The 13,821-nt window shown below is 39.1% G+C and overlaps 1 protein-coding gene across 2 annotated transcripts in view; it reads left to right on the top strand.

Moving 5' to 3' along the window:
- The window catches only part of casd1 (CAS1 domain sialic acid O acetyltransferase 1), an 87,475-nt gene extending 74,317 nt beyond the window's left edge, over positions 1–13,158 (top strand). For both annotated transcript variants that reach the window (XM_080207911.1, XM_080207912.1), the window contains one exon: positions 6,269–13,158. In XM_080207911.1, coding sequence (XP_080064037.1) covers positions 6,269–6,532 — 264 coding nt within the window. In that variant the 3' untranslated portion in view covers positions 6,533–13,158. The remainder of the gene's footprint in view (positions 1–6,268) is intronic.
- The last annotated feature ends 663 nt before the right edge of the window (positions 13,159–13,821 follow it).

Below are 13,821 nucleotides of genomic sequence, written 5' to 3'. Positions count from 1 at the left end.
CCCTTTCCTGACTAATCTCAGCATTTATCACAGTAACACAGTGTATACTATCTTAAAAAAAACCTTGGCAACACTGCTTTAAAGCCAGAGCTGAATACATTATTAAGTTTAGATATTGGGTTTCATAATCACAAATTAAGCTTATTTTGATGGCAATGTTAAAATATACAGTACTTTGGTAAACTGATTTTTAAATAACAGGATGCATTGTTACACAACTGATTATTTTGACACTAAATTGCAAGAACTGGGTTAAAATTTTGATCTATGACACCATTTTTTGGCTGCTATGAGTGCCCTTAGGTGGTTGAGGTTGCGGTAGGTGAACATATGGCTAATAGCGACCACAACTTCGTCTACTTTAGGATACGAATGGAAAAAGATGAGAGCTGTCCTAAGGGGAGGGTGCTAAATTGGGGGAAGGCGAGATACAGCCAGATTAGGCAGGAGCTTAGGGATACAGACTGGGATAGGCTGTTGGAAGGCAAGACACGTTAGGCATGAGGGAGTCTTTCAAGGGAAAACTGCAAAGGGTGCAGGAAAGGCATGTGCCGGTTAGGAGAAAGGATGGGAAAGGTAGGATTAGGGAACCGTGGATTACTAGAGATATAGAAGACCTGGTTAGGAAGAAACGAGAGGCATATGTCAGGTCTAAGCAGCTGGGAACGGAGAGAGCGTTGGAGGAATACAGAGAGAGTAGGAGGGATCTCAAACGGGGAGTTAGGAGAGCAAAGAGATGGCTTTGGCAGGTAGGGTTAAGGAGAATCCAAAGGCATTTTACTCCTATCTTAAGAACAAAAGGGTGGCTAGGGGTAAAATCGGTCCTCTCAGGGACAGACATGGGGAATTGTGCTTAGAGGCAGAGGGAATGGGGGAGATCCTGAATGAATACTTTGCGTCGGTATTCACGAAGGAGAGGGGCTTGATGTCTAGTACGGTCATTGAGGGAGCGGTAGACCAGTTGAAAGATCTTTCGATTACGAGGGAAGAGGTGTTAGGGCTTTTAGAGGGCATTAAAACCGATAAATCTCCGGGGCCTGATTGCATTTATCCTAGGCTGCTTAGAGAAGCGAGGGATGAGATTGCTGGGCCTCTGACGCGAATCTTTGTCTCTCCTTTGGACACAGGTGAGGTCCCAGAGGACTGGTATTGTACCGTTGTTTAAAAAGGGTAGGAAGGATAGCCCAGGTAACTATAGGCCGGTGAGCTTAACGTCAGTGGTAGGTAAGTTGATGGAGAGGATTCTTAGGGATAGGATATATGCGCACATGGAGCGTTGCGATCTGATTAAGGATACACAGCATGGCTTTGTCAAGGGGAAGTCTTGCCTTACGAATCTGGTAGAATTGGGATGCTGGCCTTCATAGCGAGGGGGATTGAATATAAAAGTAGGGAGGTCTTGCTGCGGCTGTATAGGGCATTGGTGAGGCCGCAGCTGGAGTACTGTGTGCAGTTTTGGGCGCCGTACTTATGCAAGGATATTTTGGCCTTGGAGGGAGTGCAGAGGAGGTTTACTAGGCTGATACCGGAGTTGAGGGGGTTGAGCTATGAGGAGAGGCTGAATAAACTAGGCTTGTACTCGTTAGAGTTTAGAAGAACGAGGGGAGATCTCATTGAGACATATAAGATGATAAATGGGATGGATAGGATAGAGGTGGAGAGATTCTTCCCGCTCAAAGGACAGTAGGACTAGGGGGCACAGCCTCAAGATAAAGGGGGGCGCGGTTTAGAACGGAGTTGAGGAGGAACTTCTTCACTCAAAGGGTGGTGAATCTCTGGAATTCTCTGCCCGTTGAGGTGGTGGAGGCTGTCTCACTAAATATTTTTAAGACACGGGTTAATAGGTTTTTGATAAGCGAGGGGATTAAGGGTTATGGGGAGAGGGCAGGAATGTGGAACTGAGCCACGACAGATCAGCCATGATCTTATTGAATGGCGGGGCAGGCTCGAGGGGCTAGATGGCCTACTCCTGCTCCTATTTCTTATGTTCTTATGAACCCTTTGAGGAGGTGACAAAAACGGTTGACGAAGGACGAGCCGTTGATGTCGTCTGTGTGGATTTCAGTAAGGCATTTGACAAAGTCCCTCATGGTAGGTTGGTACAGAAGATTAAAGCTCATGGGATATGTGGTCAGGTATCTAGATGGGTAGAGAACTGGCTTGCAAAGAGGAGTCAGAGAGTAGTAGCGGAGGGGTCTTTTTCTAGCTGGAGGTCTGTCACTAGTGTGCCGCAGGGCTTGGTACTGGGACCTCTTCTCTTTGTAGTGTATATAAATGATTTAGAAGAGGGAGTAGGTGGTGTGATCAGCAAATTTGCTGATGACACCAAGATGGCTGGATTGGCGGGCAGTGAGGAGCAGTGTCTGGCAATACAGCGGGACATTGATAGGCTGGTTGATTGGGCAGATACGTGGCAAATGGAGTTTAATCCGGATAAATGTGAGGTGATGCATTTTGGCCGGAATAATGTAGAGGGAAGTTATATGATAAAGGGTAAGCCCGTAAGGCGTATAGAATCGCAGCGAGACCTGGGGGTGCAAGTGCACAAGTCTTTGAAGGTGGCAGTGCAAGTGGAGAGTGTGGTGAAGAAAGCCTATGGTATGTTAGCCTTTATAGGAAGGTGTATAGAATATAAGAGCTGGAGTCTAATGTTGCAGTTATACAGAACGTTGGTTAGGCCGCATTTGGAGTACTGCGTCCAGTTCTGGTTGCCTTACTACCAGAAGGACGTGGAGACTCTGGAGAGAGTGCAGAGGAGGTTTACCAGGATGTTGCCTGGTATGGAAGGACTGGAGTATGAGGAAAGATTGAAGAAATTGGGGCTCTTTTCCCTTGAAAGACGCCTACTGAGGGGGGATCTAATAGAGGTATATAAGATTATGAAGGGTATAGATAGAGTAAACAGAGGTGAGCTATTTCCTATAATAGAGACACGTAGGACAAGGGGCCATGGACTTAAGGTGAGGGGGGAGAGGTACAACACAGATATTAGAGGGAGGTTTTTCACACAGAGGATAGTGGGGGTATGGAATGCTCTGCCAAGTAAGGTGGTGGAGGCAAACATGCTAGAGTCCTTTAAGAGCAACTTAGACAGGCACATGACTGAGTTGGAGATGGGTGGATATAGAACATAGAACATTACAGCGCAGAACAGGCCCTTCGGCCCACGATGTTGCGCCGACCAGTTTTTTTAAAAAAAAACACTGACCCACTAATCTAAACCAATCCCTTTTCGTCCATAAACCTATCCACAGATCTCTTAAATGCCCCCAAACTAGGCGCATTTACAACTGCAGCAGGCAGGGCATTCCAGTCCCTCACCACCCTCTGGGTAAAGAACCAACCCCTGACATCCGTCCTATAACTACCCCCCCTTAATTTAAAGCCATGCCCCCTCGTGCTAGCTTTCTCCATCTGAGGAAAAAGGCTATCACTATCCACCCTATCTAAACCTCTAATCATCTTATACGTTTCAATAAGATCCCCTCTTAGCCTCCTTCTTTCCAGCGAAAACAACCCCAAATCCCTCAGTCTCTCCTCATAGGACCTCCCCTCCATACCAGGCAACATCCTGGTAAACCTCCTCTGCACCCTCTCTAAAGCCTCCACGTCCGTCCTGTAATGTGGGGACCAGAACTGCACACACTACTCCAAGTGCGGCCACACCAGAGTTGTGTACAGTTGCAACATGACGCTGCGACTTCTAAATTCTATCCCCCTACCAATAAACGCCAAGACACCGTATGCCTTCTTAACAACCTTATCTACTTGATTCCCAACTTTCAGGGATCTATGTACACATACACCTAGATCCCTCTGCTCCTCCACACTATTCAAAGTCCTCCCATTAGCCCTATACTCAACACATCTGTTACTCCTACCGAAATGAATTACCTCACACTTCTCCGCATTAAACTCCATCCGCCACCTCGCGGCCCAGCTCTGCAACCTGTCTAAGTCACCCTGCAAACTATGACACCCTTCCTCACAATCTACCACACCTCCGTATTTGGTGTTATCAGCAAACTTACTAATCCACCCAACTATACCCTCATCCAGATCATTAATAAAAATTACAAACAGCAGTGGCCCCAAAACAGATCCCTGAGGCACACCAGGAGATCCTTTTAAATAAGGATATAGGAGATCCTTTTAAATAAGGGTCATTAGCATTGGGGCGTCCCTGGTAATGTAAATAGGTATAGTATGATAATGTTTTTTTCTCTTTTCATTCACAGGTTTTAAGTCGGTCCACCTCATGTCCAACGAGGAGCATACACACGATGGGTCGTACTGAGGCTGCTCTTGGTTGTTCAAGATTGGCCTAGTGCTTCATGTCGTTAGTGCGAGCCTAAACTGGACAAGATACTGGGCAAGACGACAGCTCAGTGACTATCGCTGATTGCTGTGCAGACACATGGATTTGGGCCGGTGTCTGTGGGAGTTTGCGCATTCTCCCCGTGCTTGCGTGGGTTTTCTCCGGGTGCTCCGGTTTCCTCCCACACCCCAAAGATGTGCTGTTAGGTTGATTGGCAGGAATAAATTGTCCCTAAATCAGTTTCCCTCAATCTGGATGGCCATAAAACATTAGACAGGGGTCATGGGTAGAGAGGTGGACTGGTGGTGTTGAGATGGCAGCACGGGCTTGTTGGGCCAAAGGGCCTGTTTCCCGGGCTGATTTTGTTCTTTTGTATACACGCGTACTTCTGGTTCAAATAGCTCCGGTTACGATATTAGTGAGGACATTAACAAGCATGTGAGTCTTTGCCAAAGTAATGCAAATTATGCAGATTGTGACATTTGACGCTGATTTGATAACGTCTGCAGAGACTGATGTGGCACATTTCTACAAGAACCAATTGCTTCTGAATATTGGTGCACCATGAGTTAGAGAATGGCTAAGAGACATACTGAACCTGAGGTTTATCTCTGACCAGAAACAGAACTGGACCAGCTATGTAAATGTAGCTACAAGAGCAAGTCAAAGGTTGGGGAATACATAATTCTCCTCCTGACTCTCCAAAGCCTGTTCACCACCTGTAAGGCAAAGGTTAGGAGTGAGATGCAATATTCTTCACATGCTTGTGTGACCCTGTTCCTGGTTCTTACCACCTGTCCTTAAGCAGAATGTGTTTTTTTAAAATTACTTTCAAAGTATGTTGTGGCCTGATTTCCCAATCCTTTGGTTTACGTGGTCCAATTTACTCTGACCCACAGCAATTTAGCATTATGATTAAATCAGAAGGCTAGATTATTTCATATTTAAAAACTCAGGGGAAGATTCTGCACAATTCCTCATTCTAAACACACACACGAGGTGCATCAAAGTCCAGAGGGTGTTTTGTTTTTGGCAGGGTTTCAGTTCTGATAAGTTTCTTGTTTTAGATAACAATACATTGCTCTTCAAAATTAACGCTGTTGTAGCACGATGGACTTTTGTGTTTAGACTGTTTGGCAGGCACTGATCAGTAATTTTCAAAATGAAGCAGATTTTGTGGACTTGAGAGGTGGTAACCGTCTGCTTACTCGGCTGGGTTGTTGAAGTCTTTTTACAGTTTATGTTAAAACAACAGCCTGAGGATTTCTTGGTTCTCAAAGGCATTTAGGGATTTCAAAATTGTCACTCAAGTCATGTGACCTTCTTTATCCACGATTACTTAAAAGGGGATATTTATCCAGTGTTTGGAGCTGACTTTGACTTCAAGACAGATGTACCAGACATTAGTTATTGAAAGATTTACCATCCATGTTGAGGGATGGAAAGCCATTGTCCAGGCAGAACCACTGGCTCAAAATATGTCTCTTTGGTTCTCCCTTGAAATTGGCTTGGCCAGTCACAGGTGTAATATGAACTTAATAGTAGCTCTGTAGGCTTCATGAGTTCTGATATGTGAATCACCTCGTCTCCTACAATTACAAGAGGTCTGCACAATGAGGTGTGAGATTCCAGGGTTGACAACATAATTCTATTGTTCCTACAACTACTGAGGGTAACTTCAAGATAAAGGGCTGACTCTATGATCATGTGGCTTGTGGCAGACATCTTTTTTGGGTTTAGCAGATTCATTTTTTTCAAATGGCAAAAGAATCTGGATTTCCTTCCATATTGAATAGAAACCAAAGGCCCTTTTGCCCTCGCAGAAGGAAAAAAAATCTAATTCATTTTCTTTAAATGGCAAATCATAGAAAGTTGGTCTTGTTAAAATTTTGAACTGACTGTATATTGTACCAGACTGTATTACCTCTCTCAAAACCTTTTTTTTTTCAGCTCTTCATATGCCAATACCACATCTGGCTTGCGGCAGATACCAAAGGAATCCTCGTACTCATTCCTGGAAACCCAGTGCTCAACATTATTATCAGCACTTTTATTTTTGTGCTAGTTGCTCATGAAATCTCTCAGATCACAAATGAGCTCGTACAAATAGCCATTCCCAAAGATAACTACATTGCACTGAAAAGACTGCTATGTGTAGCTATTTTTTTACTGGGGATTCTTGCATTGTCAACTGTTGAACAATTGAACAAGTAACTGAAATAATGACTGAACAGGTTCAAGTACCTATTTTTTGACCTTCATATTTTAAAAAAAAACCTCGAAGAGTTATGTACTGGGGAGAAAAGCATAAATCTGTAGGATACTGATTAATATGATATTATTCATCATTATATCAAATCTGGAAAAAAAAAGTACTGCTTAAGTAAATAGAAGTGATAAAAATGTTTGGTCATCTAATTGATTTGAAAGCCACTTTTGTAACTATTGGCATGATTGATGGAATAATTCCATGGCGTATTTTGAAATGGTATTTCATGTGATTTTCTTTTTGGATGTATAACATTTGGGTGGTTATAGTGATGTTACTTTAGTTCCACTTCAAGTTTTCCTTATTTCCACTGCCCTTTTTTTTCAACTGGGAATTATACCACTCCTATGAAGGAAACATTTTAGGGTTACCTGCTGAAGTTAAGTTTGGTCCTAAGTACATGCAGATACGTATTCATTCTGATTCAGTATAGCCCTATTTATTGAATGTTGTATCTGATGCTGAGGACTTCGAAGTCTTTCTTTTCCTTTGCTGCATTGATATTGGGTGGTGATGTTGGAAAAAAAGTGGCTCACTCTTTTCCTCAAACTTCATGTATAGCTGTAGTTTAAGGAATGAATATTAGTATGGAGCACTGGCAAAATGACAAGGCTGAAGAGTTTGTTCACTGATATATTCCTCACTTGAAAAGGCTTGTTGGTTATTACTTTTGACTGTGTTGTTGTATTAGTGGCAAAATAGGGCTGCCAAAAAGTTTCAGCCACTGCTCGTACTAGGTTTAGTGTCATGTTGTTCTTTTAAAAAATTGACTATTGTGGAATAAATGGTTAATTGTTGCAAAAGTAAGTTCATCTGTTTAAAACATCTAATCTGAAAAGATGTCAATTGACTGAACACTGGTCTAATTAGGGACCCTGGCTTTGTGTACAAGTGAAGTGGCCAATGATTTGTAATTAAGTGAGCATGATTGAATCACCAACCGCACTATTAATTTGAAACCATTTCAAATTATATGATCAATTCTGTTTTAGGATCATTGAATTATAATGGAACTTACTAACAATGTGCTAAAATTTGTGTATTAGTAAAATTAAAAGATTAGATGAACACATTTGCTGCTACTTTTTAGGTTTTTTTAAAGTTTGATAGCAGGGGGCTGGGGGAGCTAATTTATATTAAACATTTATGGGTTCACCGGTTTCTGAATCAAATTTGAACTGCATTTCATAAGTCACCTCTTATCAAAATCTGGATTTTTTTTTGTAAAAAGGCCACATACATACTTTGTTTATACATTTTTAAACATTGATATGTTGCCGCACTAATCTTAGCAGACTTTAGCCATTCTTGACAAGTGATTTGTATTATTTTTAAAGTAATATTATGGAAATCATCAGGTGACTTGTAAATACCAAATTCTTCATTCACCTGTTTTATTTTTTCACTAACTTTATAAATCTAAATTTTTGAAGTCTTTCTGGTATACACAGTGCCATAAATCATTGTTAACTGCTATCTTTGAAATCATGGTGACATCTTTAAATATGTATCTATCCTGATTTAAGTCATATTTATAGACCCTGCAGTACATTATTTTTCACTTAATTCTTCTGCACCCAATTGCTTTGAATTTCCGTATATCTACATTTTTCACAACAAATATTCTTAAGTTTGGGGAGTTGATTAGCTCAGTTGGCTGGAGGGCTGGTTTGTGATGCAGAATGATGCCAGCAGCGAAGGCTCAATTCCTGTACCTGATGAAGGTCCTTACACATGTTTCAAACTAGACGTGCTGAAAACTGAATGGGTTTTTGCAGTGTGATTGTCAAAAGTTGGTTCTCAAGGAATTCGGTGTTTAGGTGTCATTTTTTTGGCCCAAATTTGATACACGATGAGAATCAGCAGCACTGTAAAGTAGTATCTCAAATTCTAATTTATCAGGATTAAAAATTTGATATGGTCTTGTATTTAAAGAGATTTAATATAAAGCTCCCTCCCTTCATTCCAATGGGTAGAAGTGCTGTATCATAGAGAGAGTCAGATCTGAAGATCCCAGGTTTGATTTTCTGTATACTTTTTTAGCAGATCTCATTGGGGACACTATACTTGACCTTTGCAGCATTGGGCTAAATGCTAATAGGTGTTTCCTGTTAGAAAATGTGCATATGAGTGTGCTCTGCTGCAGACCACTCCACGGTTGAATACTCTACCAGTGGTCAGTTCAAAAACCATGTGAAGCATAGCCTTATAGGCAAGGGACAATGCCCAGCATCCTCAGGAAGGCAATTGTATGTTCACAGGTATTTAATTTTCCTAGGTTGGGTTGGGGGGAGAAATTCTCAAAGTACAATGCGATTTCTAATACAGTAGTTAAATTCACACTTGTTTTTGGTGCCACGATTGCCCAAGTCTGTCTTAGTTTCTTAGATTGTTAATTCTGAAAATCTAAAATGTCAATGCTCTGAGTAAATTTTTGCACTAAGAATTTCAATTTATAATTAATCTCTACTTGCATGTCCTTTTCTTTCCAACCTACTTTGCTTGTGAACGATTTATGTAATTTTCTATATCCATAGTCACCAAAAGTGGAGTGATTTCTGTGAGCTGGCCCTTTTTCTCTTTTTTTAAACCCAGCTTTGAAATGCTGGCTTGGCTGGAGAACTTGCTGAACTTAATCAGATTTCTGCCTCAAGTAAATCCTGCAATTACAGAAATTAATATATAAGTACAGTATAATGTAATACCAAATGTTAATATCTTTTAATGACAGTTTATATTGCACTTGGGGGCACAAGTTTTTCATATCACCGTTTATATTTTGGAGCTCTTGCAGTATTGCAGGTCAAGCATGTTTTGTGTATAAATAAATTTTGTTCTGTTTTTGAGATTTTGCACTTGTGGAGCTATGTGACTGTGGTAAGTTTTCCTGAAACAGCTTAGTGCTTTTTTTTTAATTTAAATGTTTGCATTTTCATTTATAACTTGGTTTTGTGATGATGGATTTCCAGGTAGTATGATTTGTGAAAATTAATGTTGCTGCATTAAAGATAAAATTATATTTTCTTGTACACTTTTTGATCATGTGAATTCTTTAAGGTTGTTTCACAGCTTTCTGGAATCATTTGTGATTTTATAAGGTTTTTTTGCTGTTGTAAAATTAAGAATTTGTGTTGTAGATTGCAGTGTTGTTCAGTGGTGTTTACATTTGAATTGTATGGAAGGAGAATTTCACCTGGATTAAAGGTTGAAGTCAGTTTTTTTCTACATGTTTTTATTTAGCCTGTAGGCCACGTGTAAATTAATTGACCAGTTATGTGAATCATAAATAAATTTATTTCTGACTTAATCAGATTGAGGAATGCATGATGTTTAAACCTTTTCCAAGATGTTTGTAGTTTTCATTTTTCAGTTTTTCTTTTAAATTTGTCTCATTTATTGGATTTAGTGGTTTGCTAGGCCACCACATTTGCTGTAACTGGTATTGAATGCACCAAAGTAAAAACAAACTTGCCAGGTTTTTTATGGTCAGATATTTGAGAAAGAGTTTTTTTCTAGCAAGCTGGTAATGGTGAACCAGCAAGTTACCACTAGCTGTATGGAAACCTGCAGGACAATGAAAGTATTAAATTAATAAAAACCAACTTATAAACAGTAGCTGCCCTCTAAACATCATAAAATCATTTGTTTCTCTATTAAATTTGTCAGTCCTTAGTTTATCATTATAAGTAGTCTTTCTGTCTGGGTAGTTTGACATTTACACAGTAGTTTGCTTAGTTAGAGTTATTGTATAGGCGTGTACAAAAATTAGACTCTTAATTTATGCAGTACATGCCCAATAGGGAATGAAGTGAGAAAATTAGCACTGACTAGTGTAACTTATCAAGAAATTCCAAATTCCCTTTTTGGGCTTTCTTGTTGGCTCCTAATTTAGGGTGATATTTAATGTTAGTGGAATAGCAAAGAAATGCTTCCAGTTATTTGCTTGTATTGCAGTGAAATCAGGGCAAATCTTTGGTTCATTTGGTGATCCAGTGTAACATTCTTTTTCAGTCCCATTTAGACTTGTTCCAAGCGCAGTCCCAAACACATTTGTTAAATGTCTGCATAATTGTACAATGTTCACTATTGCCAGAATGTTGTATTCTACCTTTTGGTTATTTCTTAAAGTTGAGGTTAATAATGTCATTCAGCACCATAAGTGCATTTGTTGTATGCTCTGCTGCAAAAAAGTCAATAAAACAGTGTTCCATTCCATTCAGTATATATTTACCCTTCTATGAATATATAAAGAATAGTGATGGCCACTTTTAAAGCTTGCGTACACAGAATAAACAAATTATGTAATTTTATGATTTAACTGAAATAGTCTTGTGAAATGCATAGATGATTGTGCAGTAAAGTCAAATTAAGTTAAATGAAAAGAATCTGTGGTTAACATGACAAGTTACTGCATTAAGAGTCAGCAGGAATTGAGAAAAGGCATATAGCAAAAAGAAAAATTTTTTTGAAGAAGTTAAATGTTGTTCCTAGTCATGTATAGCTGATCATTTCAAAACAAGCTCTATGGTCCATTGAGAGGGATGTAGCCTGAGTGAATTCATCACACCAGCAACAGGGAGTTTTTTCATTAATTATACCCTCCAGGTCAGAAACCATCTTTTTGCCATCTTATCAGGATACCCAGTGTATATTTAAATGACAGTGTTAATTAAAGCCCAAATGAAAACAGGAAATATAAGATTTGTTTGTGTATAGTATTTAAAACTTACAAAATGGGTTATATGTTTAAAATGTTTTTCTATTTTGCATAAATACAGCCATATTGGTATTAAAGCATTTCAGTGGGAATAACTGGCTATACCTTTTTCACTGTGTGGATTCCACCAATTATTAGCAAGTCATGGGCATTTTCATAATCATTTTTAGTTATGTGAAATTTCACTTTGGAAATGGCAAGGCCAAATGGTATCTTGTAATTTAGATCTGTTGTTGTCTGTTTAAAGTTGCTTTTTTAGCTGCATAAAAATTAAGGGACAAATAGTTTGTCCCCTGTGATGCTCTTTTACCTACAAGCACTGATCTAAAACCAACACCTAAGACACTCCTAACTTCTAAATAAGTTGAAATACGTTGATTTCATCAAATCCTTTGCTGCTTACAACCTATTCTGATTCTACATTTATTACATTCCATTTGCATTCTTGCAGCATTTGTTACAGTTAGGCTAAAGACAATGTAGAAATTGTAATGAAATAGATTCTCAAGTAAACACATCAATCACTTTATTTTAAGGAGAAGTCCATCAATTGGGGACACTCTTTGAAATGTAGTTACGAAATATAATTACAAAACCAGTAAATCTGGTGGGGAGGTGGCAGGGGGGAGGGGGTGGATCTTGAAACTAGTCAAAGTTTTTTTTTGTCCCAGGTAGATCTTTTTATATAAAGACTATTATGAATTAGGGTTAGTGATTAAAAAATATTGAACTGGAATTTCTTTTGTTTCTTCAAAGGGAACTGTTGGTGCTGCATTGTCTTCATATGGTATCAGGTTACATACTATAGGGTGTCATTGAAGTTTCTGATAAGTTTTAAAATAGTAGCTTTGTGAGTTCCCATTCATTTTTAAAACAATTTCCATAATTGAATAACATTCTTCTCATGAAAATTTTAATATCCCTTCTCATGATTGTTATCATGTTCAACAAAATTTTACCTGAGCCAGGGTATTTATTAAAATAGGCACCATTTGAAAAAAAACAGAATTATGACCAATGCCAGGTAGTGTACGAGAGTCTGTGACATAGGAACTCCAGTGTGCTGGCAAAGTCCCTGGTTGAATGTGTGTAGTAAATGACGATTCCAATAAAATTCTGCATCACTGAATTTGGGCGTGAGATTGCTGTGTTGGCTGCGCTGTAAAAGGCTTTGTCTTCATAATTGTGTATCTCTTTGTTCCTCTGACAATATGCTAACACTACTCTGGTGTACTGTTCTTTTATGCTGAAGTTGAGGAATTGTAGAAAGAAATTGTTTCATGTTGACTCTACTCATTGAACCTCTAGTTGTTTACTGTTATTTAATTGCAATAGTGAACAATCATATCAGAAAAATTATTGAATCCACATTTACACTCAAATGTATATTTCAGATATAATTATGCCACTGAAGACTTTGGGTTATCTAGATGTACATGCATTTATTAGATTTGTGTACATTGTTTCTTGTCATTTGCTGTTTACTCTTTACCTGAAATGTAAGTTTATTTTTGTTTTATTTTTCAACTGGATTTTAAGAAGTTCAAATCAAACCTATCCCAATTATGGGTGATCTGTGAAATGAAATGACTATTTGAGATTTGACCCGATTCCTTCATAATTTGAACCTGAGTTTGCATGCAAAGTGAAAGATGTTCCTAAAAATATTGTGCACCCAAAATATTTCATTGCAGTTATTTGCTGTTTTGCACTTCATGTTCTGTAATTTAGGCAAATGCAGTGTAAAATACTTTGTCATTTTTAGTATGTTGTAAAAACTGAAGCATAAAGCTCCTATGTAATTAGTAATTTCAGGACTTGTTTTTTAAAATAAAATTGAATACTTTTACAGCATGTGATGTTTATACTTTTACTAATGCTTTTATTTAAATATTTTAGTACAGCTTCTGACGTGTGGATTTTTTAAAAAGTACAGATGGTATTTCAGTCATGTCATAGGATACAAGTCATGATGTGGGTATGCCGGCGTTGGACTGGCGTAAACACAGTAAAAAGTCTGACAACACCAGGTTTTAGTCCAACCTATTTATTTGATAATATACTCACTAGCTTTCGGGGTTACCCCCTTCGTCAGGTGAATGGAGAGTTCTGGCCTCAGACAGAGCATATAAAGCACAGACAGTACTGTCTGTGCTTTATATGCTCTGTCTGAGGCCAGAACTCTCCATTCACCTGACGAAGGGGGTAACCCCGAAAGCTAGTGAGTATATTATCAAATAAATAGGTTGGACTAAAACCTGGTGTTGTCAGACTTTTTACATAGGATACAAGAGCAGGGAGTTATGTGGAGCTTGGTTTGGACACAGCTGAAGTACTGTGTGCGGTTCTGGTTGCCTACCCAGAGGAGATTCACCAAGGTGTTGTCTGAGATGGAGCATTTGAGCTATGAAGAGAGGCTGGATAGGCTTGTGTTGTTTTCTTAGAACGTGGAAGGCTAAAGAGGGACCTGATTGAGGTGTATGGTCAGGGTGGATCAGAAGCAGCAGTTCCCCTTAG

Source organism: Carcharhinus amblyrhynchos, chromosome 2 (genome assembly GCF_965287045.1).
Source record: "Carcharhinus amblyrhynchos chromosome 2, sCarAmb.v2.hapA, whole genome shotgun sequence".
NCBI classification, from domain to species: domain Eukaryota; kingdom Metazoa; phylum Chordata; class Chondrichthyes; order Carcharhiniformes; family Carcharhinidae; genus Carcharhinus; species Carcharhinus amblyrhynchos.
The sequence above is the reverse complement of the archived record's forward strand: the minus strand, read 5'-3'. Positions and strand labels throughout refer to the sequence as shown.